Source organism: Oreochromis aureus, linkage group 5 (assembly GCF_013358895.1).
Source record: "Oreochromis aureus strain Israel breed Guangdong linkage group 5, ZZ_aureus, whole genome shotgun sequence".
Lineage (NCBI taxonomy): Eukaryota > Metazoa > Chordata > Actinopteri > Cichliformes > Cichlidae > Oreochromis > Oreochromis aureus.
This window is the reverse complement of record NC_052946.1, coordinates 13,739,223-13,761,624: the sequence shown is the minus strand read 5'-3', so window position 1 is coordinate 13,761,624 and position 22,402 is coordinate 13,739,223. Positions and strand designations below refer to the sequence as shown.

Here is a 22,402-nt window from a genome sequence, read left to right as displayed (position 1 = left end):
CAGTGATTTTGTCAGTAGTAATTTCCACCAGACAAAACTAAAAATTGAATGAGAAATGCACCTTTTCCCTTCACTGACCACATGCTGCACTTGCAGACAGTTAAAACTGGAGCTGAAAAAGCCAAGTCGATCCAAACACTCATCCCTCACCACTCCCCACATGTCTCGTCTCATCCACAGTATGAAGTATCCACGGTACTCCTGCCTGAAGCTGTCAGACTGGCTCCTCCCTGCCCTTAACACTTCAACTGGAACAATCAAGGATTTACACCCCCTGCTTAACCCTGCCAAGGTCTCAAGTCGGGTAAGGCGACGGTGGTGAGGATCGCTCGATGGCATCCTTTTGTGAGCAACTCCCCCCCCCTTACTCCTCAGTATAGCATTACCCTCTTTACATCACCACGACACTAAAATAACAACAGGGCTTTGTCTTAGTAAAGCCCTTTGTTTCAGTAGCCAAACATTTCCATGCACACCCAACACACACATCCAACTTTCTGCACACACACACTGACACTGGTGCAGGCATGTTTTGGATTCTACAGGGTCACCAGCTGCACATGCTCGCTATTCTTAAGTGCTCAGATGCACTACCTAACATGGATTTTAAGGAGTATCTGGTATAGTCATCTGTTCAGGCAGTAATTGTGTGATCCTTGAATAGGTAATGACAGTTCACTGCAAATCAGGCTCTATTGAGCCTGTACCATCTTCCCCACACTGGCATCCCATCTTAGCAAAAACAGCAGAATCATAGCTCTCGTAGCTTTAAAAATCTTTATTAGACTGACAAGCAAAGATCTAACAAGTGGCTATGGGAAAAACAGGCGTGTGGTTATTAGTATAGAAAATGATAAGGAAAAATAATTTAATCAGTCTCAGGTGAAGGTGGGGAATATGCTGTGGATAAAGCAGAAAAAGAGCACGACACTTGATGATGTTTGATGCTGTAAACTTCCCATTTTTACAGGCTGGAAAAGACTATTTGTCAGGATCCTCCCCCTGCTCTTGAGTGAGGACAATACAGAAACAATGGTGGTATAAAAGCTGAGTAAATAGTCCACATTTCCTTCATGCGCAGTGAGTCAGTTTCAAGTCACAGCTGGGTACACAAACTGACTTTCTACTTCTCGAACGCATTTAAATGAAGGTTCACTCCTGGTCCTTCTCCTCTCCATGAGTAATGATGTGAACCAGGTTTTTGTAGTCCAGGTTTCCAGCCACATCCGGGGGGAAGGCAGCAAACATCTGCTCCATCTAAGCAACAGAAAGGCAAACATTAACACCGCACTTTTATCAGATGTTATCCCCCATACAGCCCATAACCCAGTGTGCATAAAAAGGGTGTTAAGATGATTCACTCAGGGTTTTTTTGCATGAAAATGTGTCTGACGTGGACGCAGGTGGTCGTCATGATGACGTTCATCCTTGTATTTTTTTTTTCAATTCAACTCACCCACACTCACAAAACTGTTATAATGATGATAATTAGCATGGGGTGGGGGACTGCAATGTACCTCTTCAGCTGAGAATCTGTCGGCTTGTGTCGTTAGCATCTGTGTCACGCTGGAGAGGAGAAAAAAAGGAAGGGAAAAAAACGCTGTAGAGATGACGAGACTTCTTTTCACAAGTGAATGAACTGTACGGGTCACAATGGTTTTTAATCATTGTGGAGCTGAGCTGTGTGAGGATGAATGACTGCAGTCAGACTGAGTCATAAACTGTGAGCGGCAGCTTGCTCACTTGCAATAAATTTGCATATGCAAGCTGATGCTGCGTGACAAGTGTGAGAAGCCACTTACTAGTCCTTCCTCAGGACCCCTTTACCCTCAGGGTCAAAGACTTTAAAAGCATTGAGGATGGTCTCTTCCGGATCGGCACCTGGGAACATCAAAACAGCACTGAGACACATTCGCATCAATGCTGTATTCATGTCTTAGATGTAGTTTTTACTGGCCGGCCGGTTCTTACCTTTCAGCTTCTCGCCGAACATGGTGAGGAAGACGGTGAAGTTGATTGGGCCGGGAGCTTCTTTGAGCATGTCATCGATCTCTTCTTGTTTCACATTCAGACGTCCTGCAGCACCAAAGAGTCAATGTGAACGCAGGGCACGAGCGAGGATGAAGGCTTTGAGTGTTTCTTTGACTGGTGTCCACATACCTAAAGCAGCAAAAGTGTCCCTCAGATCGTTCTTGTCGATGAAGCCGTCTCTGTTCTGGTCCATGATGGTGAAGGCCTGAGATCAGAGCACAGGGAAAAAAAGCCATCCAGTGTCACATCAAACAGTTTTACATTTTCTTTTTTTGGGTTCTCTAAAATTTTTGGTAGGCCATCTTTATACATGAACACTGTTTAGTATTTATAACACGTTACCCTCCCCCCTCCCCTTGGATTTAGTCTGGCATCCTGGGCATGCCCTGCAGTTCATCTGCAGCCTAATCACTGATGACAAAGTCTGGATGTCTGGGCACCACTGTCCCTCATACCAGCATACCGCAAGCCTTAGTGCTGTCAAGCCAGCAAGCGGGCAAACAGACAGGTGCGCATACTGCCACAATGAACAATGCAAGTGGAAAGCCAAAGAAAGAAAGTGGAGACCTTTCTTTGTAATGCTTTATGCAGTTTATTTTTTAATTCAGAAATGCCTGAACCTTGGTGAGCCGACTCGCATATTAATACACCCTTTGCAATATTTCTCGGCGGTTCTCTTCCAAAAGGAAATCCGTGAAATAGAAAGTGGTTTCAGCAGCAATCACCTCTTTGAATTCCTGGATCTGGGCCTGCTCAAACATGGAGAACACATTGGAGTTGGCTCCCTCCGCTGCCCTCTTCTTGGCTTTCTTGGGGGCCTTTTTTAGCACAAAGACAGGAGAGGTGAAGCAGAAACTACACGTTTGTTCAGGTAAAATAAATAGGATTGCTTTTTCTTACAAGGATGCACAGTTTAAACAGCAAAACAGCTACTGACAAACAATTAAATAAGTTATGTCATCTTTTCATCCCCCCTCAAAAATGCTAAAAATGTGTGCTTTTAAATGATATGCAGGTGAAAAACTGTTATTTTCCTCATCAAAACAATTGCAGCATCCTCAAAGCCATAAGACACACCTCCCAACAAACACTGCGCACACGCACACACACACACACACACACACACACACACACACACACACACACACACACACACACACAGACTTACCATGGCTGAGCAGCTGGGAGGTCAGACCAACAATGATGCCAGTGAACAATAGGGAGGCTGTGGGTGGCCTTTTGTAGCCCACAGCCCTCCGCTCCAGTGGATGATATTTATAAACTATGCCCTCTTTAGGAAGTGACAGGTAAATGATGCTTCATACAGCATATACAGTATCGCATGCTCACACACTCTCATACATAGCCGCTCACCCTGAGGAGTCCTGATTGGCATTCGACAAAGAGAGTGGAATAACTGGTCTAGAATATCAAGAGCAGACTGAAGGTGAAAGCACTTAATCACTTTAAACAAGACTCCATCCACAGGCGTTGTCTTGTCTGTACGAACTACTGACTGCAATTGTTGTAAGTGAATGAGAGTGCTGTATAGTAAAAACAAAAGCAAGAGTGTGATCTGTCAATCTGTTGGTCCGTAGTCTCTCCATAGACAGCATTATTTATAAAAGCAAAATGAAAGGAGAACATTAGACTAGCCTACCTACCTCGACCTCTGTGACACACTGATCTTTATGATAGCCACAGGTTAAAAAATGCAATCAAAAATCATAAGTGATATGATTAGAGGTTTGTGTGGCCGATAAACTTCTGCCCGCCTCTTTTGCAGTAGCACTGACAGGCTTGTGAACCTTTAGATTCAAAAAGTATTTAAGTACTGCAGAGAAATAAGAACATACTTCTTAAGACATACAGTATAAACTGTATTTACCCAGTGGGAATGAATACAAAACAAGTCAATTTGAGAATTTGAAATGCCCAAATGATGTAGAACTAAAACCTGAGCTGTGAGAGATTATGTCAGTGTATTAAAGCAAAGTATTTGGAGATTGAATTCACTGTCTCTTTCTAACTCTGATCTGTGTGCCAATCATTTCTTGTTCCCATCTGATAAACGGCATGAGAGTGCCTGAAAAGGCACCAGCTCATTAAGTGTAATTTACTGACCTGTCAGGTCTGTGTTAGCGCCAACCTTTCTAACATGCTTCTTCACATCATATCTTTGGCTCTGCTTACCTTGGCCAGACAAAGCAGTGCAATACAGCATTGCACAGGGCTCTTACATTAAATCACTTAATTTATTCTATCAAGGTTATTCAAATTGGAGATATTTATGGCAAAATGTCAGATTTTCAGGTCGTTTTTACAGGGTTCTGTGTCCCTACAAATGGTTTGCTTAATTTAATAGATAATGAGAGGAATTAAAAGAAGCCAGAGCATCAAGTGGCATCTTCAGTCTTTTTCACAGGGATTCATCACAGGGATTGCGGTACTAAGCTCATGGATGTCAACAGCTCTAGGTGAGACATACTGTGTGAGACACTGAACACGTCCTTACAATGTGTCTCTCAGCACCATTAACAAGTCATCCCCCATCACTCGGGGCTCCCAGGTCAAGAAAAGTGACAGCGCGTGAAAATGAGCTGAATGAGCCGAGGTTGGGAGGTGAGTGGTCTAAATAAACTTAAAGCCTCCTCGCACTCGATCGTCTTACTGCTAAATAAATTGCGATGGACGAACCAGCCGTCGGTGTCGTCTCGCAGCGTGCACGCAGAGGACACAATTAGACGAGTTATTGTTAACCCAGGACGCAGATGCTATTGTTAAAAAAAGGCTTCTTCTTCAGCTCCTCTCAGATCAAGCAGCCGCTGCAGCTACTGTGACTGGAATGGCAGGCTGAGTGCTGGGATCAGACACCTATAAATAGACGAAACCTTCTCCAACACAATGGATGTGGACAAATGGCCGTGTCGCTGGCCGTCTTGAAACAGAGGGTAAATGCTTCAGATGTGACTGTTTTATGATGCTTATCCACTCAGAGATAAGTTTAAATGTCTTTGTAAAGAGACACGCACAAGCACAACAGAAGGAGGCACAATCAAAGTGAAATGCAATGATTATAATATTTAATACTCTGTGACAAAATCTCTACAGGGAACGCTAATTAAACATTTGTTAGCAGACATCAATATCATATCCAGCGTTACAGCAATATGATTCAAGATCATGTGAATGAGAATACAAATTTAAAAGAATATAAAAATAAAACCAAATACGATGGATAACCCTTTTGTACAGAGTCCTATAGAGAGAAGAAGACATGTGCAATCTAAAGCATTTGGTGCTTTGTTTTTGTTGTTGTTGAACATTGAGACCAACGAACCGGCTGTATCTTATTGGCTTTAAAATACATTCAGGAAGATTTTTACCATCTTAAAAATAATCATAGGGGACTTAAAGGCGAAGAAATCCTCCTAGTGAGCGCCTAACTGTTGACAGGCAAACTGGGCAAGTTAAAGTTTGGCATCTCGTTTGTTTACATTCAAAAAATACTGCTAAAATCCACAAAATATTCTATTTCTATACATCAGATCATGATGTACAGAAATACATCCATCTTAGCCATGTGAACCAAATGAGTGTGGATGGTCTTTAGCATTTGTTGTGATTGGACTGGATGTTTTAACTTGCCAAGAATGCCTTAAAGAAAAAAAAAAAAAAAAAAAAAAAAAAAAAAAAAGAGTTATATAATATAGTTGTGTGAATTTACTGTGCAAATACATGAGAGTTTAAAGATAGAAAGTGTTATTCACGTGCTTTGTTTTTAAAAATGTAGATTAAAAATATAACCCAAATGAGGCAGAAGCAGAAGACAACACCCCGTTTCATTTTCGAGATATATATATCCATGCCATTAACGGATCAGGGAAAAGAAAAACAAAACAAAAAAAGGTTTTTTCTTCATCTTCACTTTAAACAATTTTGGGTTATATACAACAGCAGGGGACATTGTACAAAAAGAAATGCTCAAGTACTATGTTTAAGCTTCAAACATGATCTTTTTTCCCTCCCGTCGTTTAGGTCAGCACTGAGGTTTTGCCTTTGACAGATGGAAGTGCATACACAAGTTTGAGATACAATCACTCACTTGATAAAGGACGTTTGGACATTAAAAGAATACTCATCGGACATTCAAGAGGACACACTGTCACTTTTTTTTTTCCTTTAACAAAAATAGACACGGCTTATCCAGCCTTGAAATTCCTTCTTAATATATATAAAATTATGTCTCGTCTATTTACAGTCAGATAGCGTTCTGAAGATTTAGAAAGGTCCTGCTCCATTGCTGCTGGGGATTGTGGGTAGTGCAGTTTTAGTGTGTGGTTCTACAGAGTGGATTTTTTGGGAGGGATTATATATTAATTAATTTTGATTCAATTTATTCATGCTCCAGCCAAGTCCAGCCAGCATTACTGACCAAGGACCGAGCTGAAAATGATTGTAATTAGCCAATAACGATTGTGTGTTAACATGTGAGCACAGGGCTAGAGCCAGAAGTAATACTCAGTGTCACAACAGGTGATCTGCTACACATTTGCCCTGATCTGTAGCTACTGTGGACAGCACATGTGGAAATGAGCCACATGTGTTAATGGCATTTTGAATAAAATGACTAAATATATAGGCATCACTTGCTATGGCTGTGCTTATCCATTGTAGTTAATGCTTTCTAGAGTTAAATGAAGCAAGCCAAACCCAGTAGTCTTAACTTGAGAACTCATCTCAGATTTTCTTTGTGGAAGAAGAAATTATATGTAATTACTAATCCCTACTCGGAGTAGAGAACACATGCTCAAATGCATCGCAAAAAACCCTGCTCAGGTGGTTAATATGGCATTTTGTTGACCTTTATTTAAAACTATAACCTGATACTAATGACATCTCTTTATTTATCTGGTGCTCGCTATGTTCTGACAGCTACAGTTGTTTTCCTCCGTGGGTTTTTCAGTTTGGATATCAGGCAAAATAGATGTGTGGCAGTGTTTCATCATGAGTTGGTAACATTCTCACTGGTTCTCTGCTACATCTTCTCTCTTTTCAAACATGAACTTCTTCTTCCACAGCGGACATGAGGGTCTTTTGTCCCTCAAACAGATGACTGATCCCACACCTGTAGGGTAAAACCACCAACATGAAGTCAGGTTAATATACAGATCATTGAGATACTTATACTCATTTGAGGCTTCTTGACTTAGAGTCAAAATGTACACTAACACAAGAGTTAGACTAAGAGTCCACAGCCTTGAAAGCTGGTCTTTCCATTTTAAGTACATCTGAAGTGTCCTGAAAATCCACAGTATAAGCCAAAACTAAATAAATTTAAAAGACCACATGACCACTGCAAGACTAAAAAGTCTAAGGAGTATAAATTTCTCCCCAAAGGTCTGTAACAGTCCATCCTATAGTCAGAGTATTTCACTCAAAACAAGACATCACAACTCACTACTGTCATAAAAGCAGCATGAGTGCCTCAGGAACCACTGAATCAACCACCTGAATGGAAACGAAGAAGTTTTGTACTGAACCTTTTACCATACTTCAACAGTTTCAATGTATGTCAATAAAACACAAAAATATTCAGCTTATTGCTAACAGTTACATATTAAAGTTAACGTATTGCAGAATTTCTTGACAAACCTTGTTAACAGGGTTTATGGGCGTGCGTCCAGAGCCAGTATGAAGCCTTTGACGCTCTTCAAAACGTCCAGGGGACCTCTCCCTACGAACATCCATCATCCTGCCAGGGGAGCGGTCCATGCGAGGGTCGGCCATGGCCCTGCCTGGGGATCGCTCCAACCGGGGGTCTGCCATGGCTCTACCAGGCGACCCCACTATCCGGCTTTCCAGCATTCTGCCAGGAGACTTCTCTCTCTCCAGTGGACGGCTGGGGGACTTGTCCCGCCGAAACTCTGTGCGAGCCTCTCTGTAACGGTGCGGTGTGCCTGGGTCTCCGTGGACCAGAGGATTGGCTGCCAGCCTTTTAGAGATGTGCTCATTGTAGGAAGGAGGACCACGCTTGTTGGGACTGTCGGGAGGAACCAAGGTTAAAATAAAGGAAAAAAAAAAAAAAGAAAAAAAAAAAGGAACATTGGGCAAATGTTGAGCAATGTTTTTATTTGTCTCAGTTCATGGACTTAGCTTGGCACTGTGGGACTGTGGTCACTCAGCAGATTTGGTGAGATTGATGGACTTACAATTAAGCTGATTTAATAAGCTAATATATACATACACAGCACTGCTGCTACTACTACTAATCAGAACAGACTGATCATATAAATTCAATTTGGTTTCCTAAATAAGAGTGGACTCTGTCACTGACAATTACTGTAGAACAAAGCTTTGACTTGCAAAGCACAGTCAGCAAGCGTCACGATGAGTAACAGACCAGTCATAAAAGGGAAGATGTCAGTCTTTATTCAAAAATTTCCTTTCTACATTTGACACAGAACTTTAAAAAGTAATTTAGGTAAAATAAAGAATGATGACGACAAAATTTCTTAAAATCTGCTACAGATAAAAAATGAACTCTTCTTCCTGCAAAAGACAAAATGATGGCATTACTCTCCTGTTTTTTTTTTTTGTTTTTGTTTTTTTTAACTAGTTCAAACATTTAAGCCAAACTTACGACCTATAGGTGCCAACCTATGCCCCTCAGTGCCAGCTAGGCCCAGTGACTCATTAACACCAGTGTACACAGAACAGAAGAGTGCAGTGTGCTTAGAAATCTCCCTCTATGTACATCTCTGACCTACAAACCCGTTTCCAAATATTTGGGATGCTATGTATAAAGGTGATTGGCAGATGGTATTTAATGCTATTTGTGTGTCATTACCTGCGTCCAGAGCCATTACGCTGCAGATCTCCACCGTCTTGGCTTTGGACAAGGTTGCCCTTGCAGCAAATGACCCGAAGTTTGTTCTGATAGGATGAAGCCAGGTATATGGCTCCAGAGGAAATGGCTGGGCCAAGGTAGCGTGGGTTAGGGATATCCAGATGTGCGTATGAGTGAGGACTGGAAAAAGAGAAGAAAAATCAGCCATGGCAGTAATAGAAGTTGGAAAATAAAACGAACTTGATAAACAATTTCAAAAAGCTGAGAACACTCTTACCCAAGAGCAGCATGTCCCTGAATCTCAATGACGTCCAGAGAGTTGAAGTAGGTCACAAATAGGTAAGGCTCTCTATAGGCTGAAATACAGAAATACAACTTGTTATTTTAAAAAAACCTAAAAATCCTTAAATCAAGAGTGAAGATGTGCAGCAAAAGGCCCAGAGTCAGACTCAAACCCAGGCCACTGCATTGAGCCTCGCAGGATATGGTCACCTGCTCCACCCGGTGCCCAAAGAAACTACGCTTCTAGTAAACATGCAAATTTACACTTACCAAATGAGAGAGGCAGACGGCTCCATTTGATGTCCTCACTTCTACTTCTGCGGCCATATGCATCCACAAACACACCAAACTCTGCAACAAAAAATACATAAACAAAATGAGTTCTTTAAATTTAGCATAGAATATGTAACCAAAAAAGAAAAAAATGACTTTAGAAATGCTTAAGAGATCGCTTGTCAAGATTCTAAGACAAACTGTTCCACAACTTTGTTTATCCACTAATTTGGGGATGTGTATACACATTCAACTGAGAGGGTTTGCCAGCACAAGTAACTGTCTAACCATGGAAACAGAGCAGGTATTCATCCTTCTGTGGAGCCGTGGTGACCTGGATGATAGAGATGGGGAAGCTGTGGGAGGATGCCGCGAAGACAGCTGACGCTAGCGTCACATCGTTTTTATCCAAGAACTCTGCAGAGAGAAATCATTAGTATCATTCAGCTTGTTCAGGTGTGAATGTTGGAACCTAACAGAGACAGAAACACCCTTGAGTGGACTTTGTTGGAGCACCATCTGGTTGTAAAGAAACAATACTAAAGAAACAATAATGCTGCATTTGACAGACCTTCCAGTACATACTGCTTCATCTCAATCTCATAGAACTTGTTGGTGCCGATAATGATACTGTAGCCAGTGAAGTGAATACAGCTGCAAGGCTCTGATGTCTCAATCTCCTGCAAACACAAACAAAAGTTCAACATTGCCACTCTTTTAAAACTCATTATTTCTAGAAGAAAAACAGAGCATCTATATTTCCTAGAAAAAATGGCCATTGTTCACAATAAAGGTCTCTTCACTGTAAGCTGTTCACTTTTAATGCTCATTCACCTTTCTGATGCAGAACTTGTTGAGGCCTTGATTATGCCGCAGGATTGTAATCTTATTGGGCATTGCAGCACAAATACAGAGCCCATTATCAATCTGTAAAGAAAGAACAATTCTGCAATCAGGCAGCACACAACACGATGCCGTTACTGTGATGTTCAGCTCCTTAACTCAGACCCAATAACAGTCCAGAAGGACTCTGCTCCCTGCAAGTTACAACATGACTCACCTTTCCAGAGGAGAAGAGATGGCATCCTTTGACTGTCTCAAAGATGAAGGGGTTGAGGTCAGGCTGAGCTGGGAGATGGGACTGTGACAAAGACTGTTTCACCTTCTTGATCTCTACCAGGCACAGTGCCCTCTCCTCCCCTGAATGACACATCAAACATGCCAAGTGTGAGATGATGCGCATCATCTTCTCTTTACTTCAGTACTTTCATTCGCTATTACTTCAAAGCACACATTATGGTTATCTTTTAGAACCTGTAATGTGATGTAATGTGTTACAATAAATGCACACTATCCAGAAGCATTATGTTACAGCTGAAACACAGTGTACGAAGAAAACATAAATCTGATAACATCATAAAATAACTTCAGTATAATGGCCTCCGTTAACTGACCAGTGATCATCAGCAGCTTATCAAGCTCCTTCAGGATCTGGATCTGGAAGACGGAGGTCAGGCCCGGGATGTGAGTCAAAGAGTTCTTTATCACATTCAGAGCATACAAACCCTCCTCAGAACCAACCAAGACAATCTGCAAGAAAGGACAAGAAGATCACCAGAGCTTTAAAAAAAAAAAAAAAAAAAAAAGAAAGAAAGAAAAAAAAGAAACATCCAGCATGGTGATGTCTAACTAGAAAGCTGACCAATTAGGTTTTTAACTCTGTTTATGACATGTTTGTTTTTATACCTGGTCAGTGAGAGGCAGAGTGCAGTTGATGTCCAAACGGTCGTCACCCTCCAGCTTCAGCAGAGAATTGCCCAGAAGTTTCTATGGTGAGAGAGAGAAAGAGAGAGAATGGAGCAGGGGAAGGAGGCGGATTAAGACTTCCTGCAGATCGGGAGCTTTAGCAAGACAAGCTAGCACAGCAGGGATGCCAGCCGGAAAGCTGCCACAAAATAACCACAGCAACATAACATTAAAGATGTGTCATAATTTAGGTGAATCTGGTGTCTAAATGAGCTAACAGTAAAAGAGAGTGAGAAAGAAAGGGAGAGAAAGAGAGAGTCTTGCAAAGTCTTTCCTGTTGAGACTGAATCTCACTTGCAATGCTAACAACAGAACAACTACGGAGCAAGAAATACATTTCATGTTGTTTAAAACAGAAAAGCAAAAATGAGCTATGTCTGTCCATTACTAAATGATATTTTTAATTTGAGGACACACTGCCTTTTGTTGACAAATGGTCAGAGTAAAACCCTCCAAGTTTATACATTCCATGACTGTAATGGGTTCTGTGGAGAGCAGCTCTTTGTTTCCACTTTACACATTAAAATCAATGATGAAGCACAAGCTCAGCAAATATCACAGTGCCATTTCTCCAGTAATGTTGGCCTTGAGGCTTTATCACTGAACATTAGTGCCTGACCTCGGTAATGTTCTTATGGTTTAGTGGGAAGAAAACTCCTCAACTATCTTAGCGTTAGACCTGCAGCTACAGAGCCTTTTCCAAAAAAGCTGATACAGCCAGTCTCTAAAACCAGATGTGAGGCTGTGTAAAATACACATAAATGAGAATGGAATGATTTGGAAATCATTTAGACCCTTCATCTAATTTAGAATAGTAGAAAGATAACATATCAAAGTATGAAACAGAAATGCTGTCTGTGGGGGGAGGCATTTTGAATTTGAAGCAAGCAAAAAAAGTCTGAAATAGTTGTTGATTGTTAGCAAGAAGGAAAAAAAACAAAACAAAAAAAACCAAACAAACACACACACAACAATATTTAAATAATCCACAACAGCTCAATAACATGAGATTTAATAATAAGCAAAACAGAGGAGAGTACAAAATCCCTTTAGATGTAGGAATAAATTTAAGGTGCTGCATATGAGTTAAAGAAGAGAAAGGAGAAAAGTTGCTGGCATTAATTCAAAAATTTTCACAAAAGCAATAACAGAGTCAACAAAAAATTTCACAGATTATGCATTTCATATGTTATCTTTGAAGTATTTAAATAAATATGGGGGTTAAATGATATGCAAAGCATTGTCATCTGTCTTATTTACATTTTACACCCTGCTCCATCCTTACTGTATGCTGTACATACAGTAAGGATGCAATGTAAGCAAGCTGCCGCAAGCTGTATGTTCAACTTTCAAATCCATATTTAGTAAGTGATACAACCCAAAAAAAAAAGCAATGCAACTTTTTGAGAAAACTGAAATACACTTTTGGAACCATTTAACTTACTACTTCACTTTTAATTTAAGGGCCATTTTGCAGAGAACATAGAAAATATTTCTTCAGTTTCTTCTAAAACTGCAAGAAACACAGAAGCGCCAACAGCATATAGCTGCACACTGAAGTTAAATTGCTCAAGGTCTGTGTGTGTGTGTCATATTTCTGGGAAGGGGGGCTTAAGCAGTGCACGGGCTTTGCAGAATCATGCATGACATAGCATAGGACACCAAATAAATGGTGCACAGCAGTCTATTCACATCCATGCACTACATATGTTTCTGTGTGAATACACACACCATATTCAGGAACTGATTCAAGGACTGTACTTATAGTGCATCAGTGTCATATGTATGTACAGCTACTGCATGCTCAGTCGATCGGTCGACTGAAGCTCAAGCATTCGTGCAGCTACTTACTGTACCTGAACCAGAGGGGACAGGTTCTTCTGTCTTTTAGAAACACCTGCCTATAATATGATTCACACAACCGAGTTGAATGGAGATAGACAAACACACAGAGTATAGTCATATAAAGAAAAAAGACAATGACAACAAATAAACACAAGACGTGGATGTTGAGAACATGCAGAGAGAGAAAGAAGAGGGAGGGGGAGAAGAAGAAGTGAAGGCACTGGCTGATGTTTAATGGAGGTACTCAATATTTTACCCAATTTTCACACAAAATGACACAACCAGCTTTGTATTAATTTGCTCATTCATATGGGCCTAACAACAAAGCTTGTGCTGTGTAAAGAAGGCAATGGTCTTTTGCAACACCTCAGATACACTACAGTAAGGCTAAATTATGAACGCTATCAAGCCTGACACAAGGACATTCATAGGTATGTAATACGCAGGCATGATACTTACAGCATCAGAATCCACTTTCTCTCTAGATCCACGACTACCACCCACAACAGACTCCAGTACTGCCACCCAGCGCTGCTTATCAGGAAAGCTAGGAGCCATGAAGTAGAGGGACTGGCCAGGCCAACATGTGGTGTGCGGATGCGATTCCAGCTTCAACACATACGGGATGTCTACGCACAGACATAAAAAAAAAAATGCATCAGTTTGTTCCTCTGCAGCTGAGCAGAAGTGTCAACATTTTTGCTGTATTTTGTGTTTAAACATTTTAGACAGGAGAGGTAAATCCAAATCAAAATTTGGAGAGAGGATGATACACTTAATATCCTACAACAGATTGAGTACACTGGGATTAACTAGTATTGATCCAGTACCTGACTTGGCAGTGTTGATGAGCTCAGAGGCTCCAACAGCTCCATGGACAGTCACCTCTCCATCAGGCAGACAGAGCTCAAACTCTTCCTCAGCCTTTACAGAGTCTACAAAGAAGGGGAGAGAAAAACAGAGGATTCGCCAATTTGACTAACATGGTAACATTCACTATACAGCTAAATTATGAGCAAAAAGACAGAATCAGTCATTTAGAAAAATAATAAAATAAATAAAAACAATTTAATGAAGTACTGACCTTCTCTGGGCTCAGTATCATAGATGGACACTTTGGTCCCATCAAGAACCACATATTTCCTCTCCCAGCCTTGTTGCCCACGCTTGCCATTTCTAAAGGAGTAAATATGCAAATAGATAAACTATATTCAATGCAGTGTACATAACATACTGCATACATTCAGGATGGCAGTAAGGACTTAAATCGTTACCTAGGCTGCTTCATCCATCCTTCCAAGCGAACATGCCCACTGGCCTCTTTGACCTGCAGTGCAGGTGAGTTTGCCTTTTCTCGGCACAGAGCTTCTGAAAAGTGAGTGGCATACTCAGCTGGCAGACCACAGGTGGCCGGAAGACACGGCGAGCATTTGGGATGGCAAATAGTGTGGCACTCTACAATGAGACAAAGAGAAGGACGAAAAATCTGACTGGATTTAGTGAAAAGTTCTTTAACATGCTGAATCTTGTCAATAAAGAAGGTGCCAAATGTCAGACTCATTGTTGAGAAAGCAAGAATACAGAGTGGTAGGGATTATCACATTAAAAATATCCAAATTCTATCTATCAACATTTCATTTATACAGCTGTACATATAAAACATGGAAGGGTGCTGTTCTAAAGTGCTGGTTTGGGAACACATCAAACTTACATATATTCTAAGACTCACAACACTTGGAAGGCGAGACTGATTCCACCATGTGATGGCGATGCTACAATAACTATTTCCAGTATTTTTGTTAAAGCTGGCCAGTAATGTATCCTCTGAAATATTTTCACATTCAGTCTGCCCAACTACAGCACAGGATACAGACCTAGACAAGTGGCAGCTTGCCGTCCAAAATGCACAGTGTCCAGGCAGACGGCACACTTGGCAGCCCTCATGTTGAGGCCCACAGTGAAACGATGAGGGATGTTGTGATGCATTCTTTCTTTCACACGATGACCAAACTCTATAAAGCAGTATAAGTAGGCAGTGTAAGGAGTTAGTGAAAGTAGGCATAGTCACTTACAGTCTTAATCACTTAAGAGTCAGCAACAGTTAAATGAGATCCAGCTCTTTAAAGCAGTATGAGGCAATCCAAATAATGATTTTTTTAAATACAGATATTGGATATAAATGAAAGCTCAAGTACCAAAGTAGCTGACTGGAATCAGATTGTGCATGCCAGTGAGCATGGGATGTATTAAAATGTTTCCAGGTGAAAAGGTACCTATCCTACCATATGCTATCTAAATCATGACTCCAGAAATGGGGGGAGGGAATGAAGGAAACTTGACCCCTTAAAAAAGCCTTTGGTCAAGCTACAGTTAGCCAGTGGACAAGAAGACAGATGTTAATACAGCAATGAGCATGTGGGTGCACAATTTACCATGCGCAGCAGATGAGCACAGGTGTGAAGAGAGACTGTAGTGGGTGCTAACTTACTTTCAAACGTGACCCTCCTCTTTTCTGTGAGGAGCAACAGGAAAAAGACAGAAAGGAGAGGAATCTAACAATAACTAAGTGAAACCAAAGGAACATGGACAGTAAGGAGCTTGAAACACAAAGCAAGTCCAACTTAACCCTCTCTTCTCTTATGGATTTGGGCAAATCATTGTTTTAGGCTGGTCTGTAAATATAGACTAAAATAAGGTACAGCAACTTTCCTTAAATACTCCCAAATATACCAAAAACACCTTCTGTATCATAAAAATCACTGTATTCATCGCCTCATCAATATTTTGGAAAATACAAATATAGTTATTTCAGGTTTTTCCTAAAGAAGTTTATTAGGAGAAGTTTTTTTTTTTTAACCTTTGGATGTGATCTATTGAGCAAGCTACACAGCTATGACAGAGTATTCAGCAAATGTTCAGTTTCCATGGTGATCAACAGCATAAAAAGATATAATTTTGCTTTGTGATGGCGGAAACCCTGGACTAAAACCAATGCTACCTGCCCAATCCACTGTTGCTTTGCTTTGTGAGACAGACACAAGCAGGATTACAAAGTCAGCTGGATAAATGCTGTGAAGGAAAGCTGAAACAATGATTTTTGTTCCTTTATGTCAGTCCATGTTCCTGTTTGGAGCGAGTTCTCGGCTTAACATGTTCTGAGAACAGTTATCCAACTTTATTTCACTTCATAATCCTGCTTTGTGAAACTGGTCACACATAAAAGACACACAACGTAAACAAGACAAGTGATCAGGGAGTCCATTTATTAGCATAAGGTGGAATGTTCCTGTAAGAAAACTGTACAGCCTCAATTTGGGAATCTGAGGTTCAAATTTGGCTGCATTTAGATGAGCTGTATATTTGTTTATGGTCTGTGTGTGAATGACTAACCTTCAGGTGTAGAAGTCTCCTTGCAGCGGGTGGAGGGGTTAAGAAGGCTGCTGGGGTTGGGCTGATGTTCTGGGGATTTGACAATGGCTGACATGAGGATTTGATGTCGAGCCTGGGCTGGTGTGGAAGGAGCTACATGATCCTGGGCTTTGAAATGAGCCGCTGAATCAAAGAAGCAAATAAAGCAATGTTTTTTAAACTGGATCTTTTTTTTTTTTGTAACTTACTTTAAAAAAAAGGGGGGGGGGGGCACCATGTGAGATGGTGCTAAGTTGTCATTTCTCAATTTTTGGTGGTAGGAGTTGGAAGGAAAAGGGATTATAAGAACACCCTGTTTGCAAAGACTGAAGGGCTTACTAGAGGGTAGATGTATGCATTTGAACTTTTGTCCTTTTTTGGATGATTACAAACCAGGGTTGTCTACCTAAAATATTCTGACAGAGATTTTTAGTCTTGCTACATGGCATTTCAGTAATCACCACACAAACAAAAACTATAAAGACTAAAAACACTCTTCAAGATTTCTGCCCTTACCCTCTTCTCTGAGGGACCGCAGCTCTATCCTCATCTTCTGCAGAGCCTCTTCCAGCTCTGCACACCTTGAGCGCTCCTTCTCCAAAGCTAGTTTCATGTCACTGTACTGCAATGGAACTGCTGGCTGGGCCTGTGGAGCTAATGCCCCATTAGTTGTGGTGCCTACATCTTCCCGCCGCCGCCCAAATATACCCTGCTCAGAGAGGAAACAGTACTCAGTTGGCTTTACCTTGAAGCTGATTATTAATCTAACATGGTTTGTACATAGATTTTGTAAATATTTTCCCACACCTTCTTTTTTTTAGTGGGTTGGTCCATTTTGGCCTGGAGGAAGTCAATGAGTTTAGTCTGCTGAGAGATTGTCCCCTCCATCTTCACCTTCTCATGGGAATATACCGCCTGTAGGCAGGAAAACAAAAGCTCAGAGAAGGAAATACTTCTGAAGACAGCTATGAGAAGAATTTCCACTGGGATTGCATGACTTAAGATTACTTTATCCTTCTTATGCGCCGGTATCAGTGGCACTATTTTAATATCCAGCTGGGACTCCTTCTCCCCAGAGACCACAGTATTTTATCTTATTGCAGAGGTTTGCACTGAGCACCTGTATATTCTCCAGCTGGTACTCCAGATCGGTCCTCTCTGTCTTGAGCATGTCGGTTTGGTCCAGAGCATCCTGCAGGCCCTGGGTCAAACGGAAAATGTGGCTCTTCTGGAGGTCCATCTGCTGCTGGAGTTTTGCTTGCTGCATGAATACCAGCACAGAGCAATAGTTACAATAGGTAACAACAAGAAACCCAAGTTTCTTAAATACATGTATAGAAATATCTGCAGGTTAATTGACTTTCACTTCCTACCTCTTCCATCAGCCTTTGTTTCAGTTCTCTCTCAGTCTCCAGTTTCTGCTGTAAGCTACGGGCATTCATCTCCAGCATGGCATGTTTCTTCTCCAGATCATTGAGCTGTGAGAACATGTGAGTGCCTGTTAACCTCTAATTCATCCCAGCTACAAGTCTAACCATATTTTTGAAAGATTGAAGCTGGGGTTAAAGTTAGTTCATGCATTACAGACTCACAGTATCAGATAGACTTTCAGCCTTTAGTCTTTGCTCCTTCAAAGCCTGTTGTAAGGCCAAGATCTCAGCCTTATGCTCTTTGACTGCCAGCTCTACTGCCTGGCGAGACTCAGTGCTGCGCTGGTCTGCACGCAGCCTTTGAACACAACAATAAAGTGTTATGACTGTAATACACTAATTTATAAATAGAAATGACATACAATGACCACTTTGTATGTAATAAGTGTAAGTATAAATTTAGGAATGTTACCTGTTCTGCTTCTCATTGTCCAGCAGTCTTTGCATATCCCTGGAGCGTCTCTCGGCTTGGCTTTTTTCATCTTCCAGAGCTGCTCTCCAAGCCTCCCACTGCCTCTCCTTTTCCAGCAACTCATCGTTTAGGGACTCCAGCTCCACCACCTGCTCCTCCAACATGCTGCATGTGGTCTTCAGTGTCTCAATGTTCTGAGAGCATAAATGAAATAACAGACTGAAGGGAACATCTTTCTCAGCGTTTGGCAATACCACGTGATTGTTGTCTCTATGCATTTTCACTGACAGCACATGATAAAAGTATTAAAATGGAATGATCTATGATGCATCATAATAGGTTCTCTGGCCTTGAATATTTCAGACAAAAAATACAAATAAATTGGGTTAAAAAAGTAAATTAAATTCAAAAAGGATTATAAATTGTTGCTTTTTTAATCTGCTGGCAATATTTGAGCAATTAATAATGAATCTTTGTACTCCATCTACTAACCTGTGGTAAGCATCTAATCTTTTAATTTAGGTTTAGACTCTTTCAGAGATACACTCCTTCCTATTCAGCTGCTGGTATGAGATGGTCTCAGCACAGTAAGTGAATGGCACACAGCTGACAGAAGACACTGACTGCATGCATTTAGTTATCAGAAGGACATTTAGCCTAAACACCCCATACAGCACTTGGCAGCAGCAGAAACCATCCATGACATGTAGCAAGAGTGCTAACTTCATTAATTACTTCTAATAAAACCTGGTGACGAGATTGAACAGCAAATTACACTGTGTGCACCGGTTCAAACAGCTGAGCCACACAGAGTCACAGTTTATAAGCTAGTTTAATATTGTCTGATCTGTTTACCAGTGCTGTGTTGTAATGTTTATGGAAGCGTTCCCATAAACACTAGTATATAACCCCTCTAGTTATTAAAACAAGTATAAAAATAGAATTCCCTTGTGCAGAAAACTCTGATCTAATATATTAAGTGTCACTGTCAAATCTCACCTGTGTGTTCATAAAACAGGCTCATTCAATAAGTGTTGTGGCGATGTCTCACTGAAGCAAGGCACATTACCATAAAAATGATTTACATCTGAATGACACTCAACACACTGAGAAGCCAGCAATTTGTCTGGAAACTGTTTTTGTTACCTGTTTCTGGTTGTTGAGGTGCATCTCACGGTCAGCCACCTCCCTCCTCAGGCGGTCCACTTCCTGGCTGAGCTGCAGCCGATCCTCTCTCTCATCTGATGCTTCATCAAGCTGTTTGGACAGGTAGAAGTTCTGGCGATTCAACTCGGCGTTCTCCTGACTAAGCTGTGTCAGCTGTTCCTCTAGGTCAGTGATCACCTGAGGAGGCACAAACAGGTAAAGGTTTACATGTGCAAACAAGAACATATTTTAAGGCTTTATGCACAAAACTGGCTGTGTTGTAATAATTCTATCTGGTGAAATACAACTCCAATTTTTTCATTTCATGATGTTCAAAATGTTTTCAATTGGTGAAGTTTAGAACTCGACTGTGTAATATGTGCAGTATGCAGTTTAGCATCGTCTTGCTGAAATATGCAAGCCCTTCCCAGGAAAAGATATTGACTGGATATATTTTCTAAAACCTGTATACCTGTCAGCACTGAAGGTGTCTTTCTAGATGTGTATGGTGCCAATCCTACAGCACTGATGCACTCTCATTCCATTAGAGATGCAGCCTTTTGAACTGAGCGCTGGTAACAAGCCAGATGGTCCCTCTCCTCTTTAGTCAAAAGGACATGAAGGCCATGTTTTCCAAAAAGATTTTTACATTTTGATTTATCTGACCACAGAACAGCTTTCCACTTAACCTCAGTGCATTTTAAAAGAACTTTGGCCCAGAGAAGGCAGCAGCATTTCTGGATCATGTGCATATATGACTTCTTCTTTGTGTTACAGAGCTTTAACCTGCATTTGTGGATGGCACGGTGAACTGTGATCATAGACAGTGATTTATAGAAGTGTTCCTGAGTCCATGAAGTGATTTCTGTGAGGGAATTGTATCTGTTCCTAATGCAGTGCTACCTCATGGCACAAAGATTATAGGCATCAAATTTTTATCTTCAGTCTTGTCTCTTGCACACAGAAACTTCTCCAGACTCTCAAAATATTTTGATGATATTATGCACAATAGATGACGAGATATTCATAGTCTTCACATTCAATACTAATTAAGATTCTTATATTACATTATTTATAGGTGCGAGTTTTGGCAAATTGGTGAATTTCTGTCCATCTTTACTTCTGAAAAACTCTGCTTCTTTCTTCTTGCTACCCAATCTGCTGTCGCTTAATTAACCGATTTAGTTTCAAAACATCCCTCAAATTTTTCATGTGTCAGTAAAATGTTTCAGTTTAAAGATTTAAAGTTTTCTATATTCTGTTGGGAATAAAATAGAAAATGTATGAGATTTCCAAATCTTTGCATTCTGTTTTTAATTTACATTTTACATATCATCACAGCTTCTTTGGAAGTGGGATTGTAAAAGCACAGCTGTAATGAGTATAATCTACAAGTGTAATGAATACAGTGACAGCAAGTCATTTCCAGTCAGAGTAATAGGAAACATATTTTTGGCACATATGAACCACAAAACAGTTGTTTCACTTGAAAAGTAACATAATAAGAATTAGTTTCTATTTTAACTTGATGATAAATAAGATAATTGGTTGAAGATGATAGATGGCCATGTTCATCTTACATTTACAGTACATTTTTTAAAAGAACTGCACAAATTGGAAGCTACCTAATAGTTGAATTAAAGTGGTCTCAGCACTACTCAGGGGTAACTGAAGTAATGTGTTGGCTTCGCATCAAAAAGATTTTTGTCTTTGTGACAACTGTAATGGCACCCTTTATAAAAAAATAAAACAAAAACAATTCACCAGTAAAATGCTAACAGAGTGCTCTGCACAGCAAGCTACATTTTGCTGCCAAAGATTGATTCAGTAGACTACATTGTTACATTAGAACAATCTTTTGGAGCTACACATGAATCACTATATATTCAAAGGTCTTGTGAAACCTTTGAAGAATTTTATCTCCTGCTGCTGAAAGCACAGACAAAAGGCTGTGGAATCACTTACTGAACAACTGTCTCTTAAGGCATCAAACTTTCGCTGAATATCATCCCTGTGGTTCTGGAAGAAGAGCAAATGAAAAGAAAAAATACAACCAAATCTGAGTATGCATAATGTGTAATCGTAAAGAATGCCGTTCATACTAACAGCACTATAAAAACTTTAGTTATTATTGTATTAATAATACAGACTTGCATCCATATATATAGGAAATGGTGAGTACCACCATTACTTTGGCTGACTGTGATTGCATACATGTGTGCTTCCTCTTGCTCGTCTTACCCTGAGGGCCGTGATCTCCTCCTCAGCCTCTGCAGTTGTCTCTTCCAGCTCAGTCTTAGCTTGCTGCAGCTGACTCTCCAATGCAAGACGTGCAGCCTGTAGGCTGCTGATTTGGGACTCACGCTCCTGCAGGGACAGGGTCAACTCTGACACCTGCCTCTTGATCTCCAGTTTCTCCTCTTCATGTTCTAGGCCCATCTACAACACAGAGAGAGTTAGTGTGAATACTGCGTTGATATTGAACAAATCAAACCTTTAAAACTTTGTATTTGAATATCATTTTCAGCATAATTTTAACCTTAATCACATCATTAGGAAAGCAGGGCGCTACTAATGAAAGACTGCTGGAATTAATATGCAATTTTAGTTAATATCAGGTTCTGCACTTATTACTGGCAGATACAGAAATGCAGTCTGCTGAAAAATACACAAGAGTTCATTTAGCTGTTTCATAAGTGTTTGACAGATGGAACGGCCGATCACAACTGAAGTACATATTTGTGTGTGTGAGGACAGTGTGTATGTGTTTAAGCGAGGGTGCAGAGAGGCCAGCAATTAGTGCCAATCTGTGTATCATGTCTCAGTAGGGAAGACCGTGTGGAGGTAGAATATGACATCCCGTCAGCAGGCTGTCGACCAGGAGCGTTGACAGACAAGCACACAGGGGGGTGAGAGCGT

At 40.7% G+C, this 22,402-nt stretch overlaps 2 protein-coding genes across 6 annotated transcripts in view; both read right to left on the bottom strand.

Moving 5' to 3' along the window:
- Positions 1-762: 762 nt before the first annotated feature.
- Positions 763-3,230, bottom strand: myl2a (myosin, light chain 2a, regulatory, cardiac, slow). The gene is made up of 7 exons (XM_031747758.2): positions 3,200-3,230; positions 2,757-2,849; positions 2,161-2,236; positions 1,972-2,076; positions 1,803-1,881; positions 1,518-1,566; positions 763-1,257 (listed from the first exon to the last, which is right to left on the bottom strand). The coding sequence occupies exons 1-7, from the start codon at positions 3,200-3,202 to the stop codon at positions 1,153-1,155; spliced, it is 510 nt and encodes a 169-aa protein (XP_031603618.1). The 5' UTR covers positions 3,203-3,230; the 3' UTR covers positions 763-1,152.
- A 1,868-nt stretch (positions 3,231-5,098) lies between these two features.
- cita (citron rho-interacting serine/threonine kinase a) overlaps positions 5,099-22,402 on the bottom strand; it is a 37,091-nt gene continuing 19,787 nt past the window's right edge. For 2 of the 5 annotated variants that reach the window (XM_039612540.1, XM_039612541.1), the window contains exons 23-49: positions 21,725-21,922; positions 21,449-21,502; positions 19,484-19,681; positions 18,338-18,531; positions 18,088-18,223; positions 17,869-17,973; positions 17,616-17,756; positions 17,303-17,410; positions 17,012-17,204; positions 16,478-16,639; positions 14,962-15,099; positions 14,362-14,542; positions 14,172-14,263; positions 13,918-14,022; positions 13,547-13,716; positions 13,099-13,143; positions 11,183-11,263; positions 10,891-11,026; positions 10,497-10,636; positions 10,271-10,363; positions 10,008-10,116; positions 9,725-9,853; positions 9,434-9,514; positions 9,159-9,237; positions 8,882-9,061; positions 7,687-8,074; positions 5,099-7,159 (exon numbers count right to left, since the gene is read on the bottom strand). In XM_039612540.1, coding sequence (XP_039468474.1) covers positions 7,136-7,159; positions 7,687-8,074; positions 8,882-9,061; positions 9,159-9,237; positions 9,434-9,514; positions 9,725-9,853; positions 10,008-10,116; positions 10,271-10,363; positions 10,497-10,636; positions 10,891-11,026; positions 11,183-11,263; positions 13,099-13,143; positions 13,547-13,716; positions 13,918-14,022; positions 14,172-14,263; positions 14,362-14,542; positions 14,962-15,099; positions 16,478-16,639; positions 17,012-17,204; positions 17,303-17,410; positions 17,616-17,756; positions 17,869-17,973; positions 18,088-18,223; positions 18,338-18,531; positions 19,484-19,681; positions 21,449-21,502; positions 21,725-21,922 — 3,660 coding nt within the window. In that variant the 3' untranslated portion in view covers positions 5,099-7,135. Of the gene's footprint in view, positions 7,160-7,686; positions 8,075-8,439; positions 8,584-8,881; positions 9,062-9,158; positions 9,238-9,433; positions 9,515-9,724; positions 9,854-10,007; positions 10,117-10,270; positions 10,364-10,496; positions 10,637-10,890; positions 11,027-11,182; positions 11,264-13,098; positions 13,144-13,546; positions 13,717-13,917; positions 14,023-14,171; positions 14,264-14,361; positions 14,543-14,961; positions 15,100-16,477; positions 16,640-17,011; positions 17,205-17,302; positions 17,411-17,615; positions 17,757-17,868; positions 17,974-18,087; positions 18,224-18,337; positions 18,532-19,483; positions 19,682-21,448; positions 21,503-21,724; positions 21,923-22,402 lie in introns of those variants that run through there. The other 3 variants (XM_031747871.2, XM_031747872.2, XM_039612542.1) reach the window with 2 other exon arrangements.

Excerpts from the sequence above, each read along its gene's own strand:
- myl2a (XM_031747758.2), bottom strand. Across the intron at positions 2,237-2,756 it reads AGATCCAGGAATTCAAAGAG|GCCTTCACCATCATGGACCA; the intron begins GTGATTGCTGCT and ends CTCTGATCTCAG. Across the intron at positions 2,077-2,160 it reads GGACACTTTTGCTGCTTTAG|GACGTCTGAATGTGAAACAA; the intron begins GTATGTGGACAC and ends TTGGTGCTGCAG.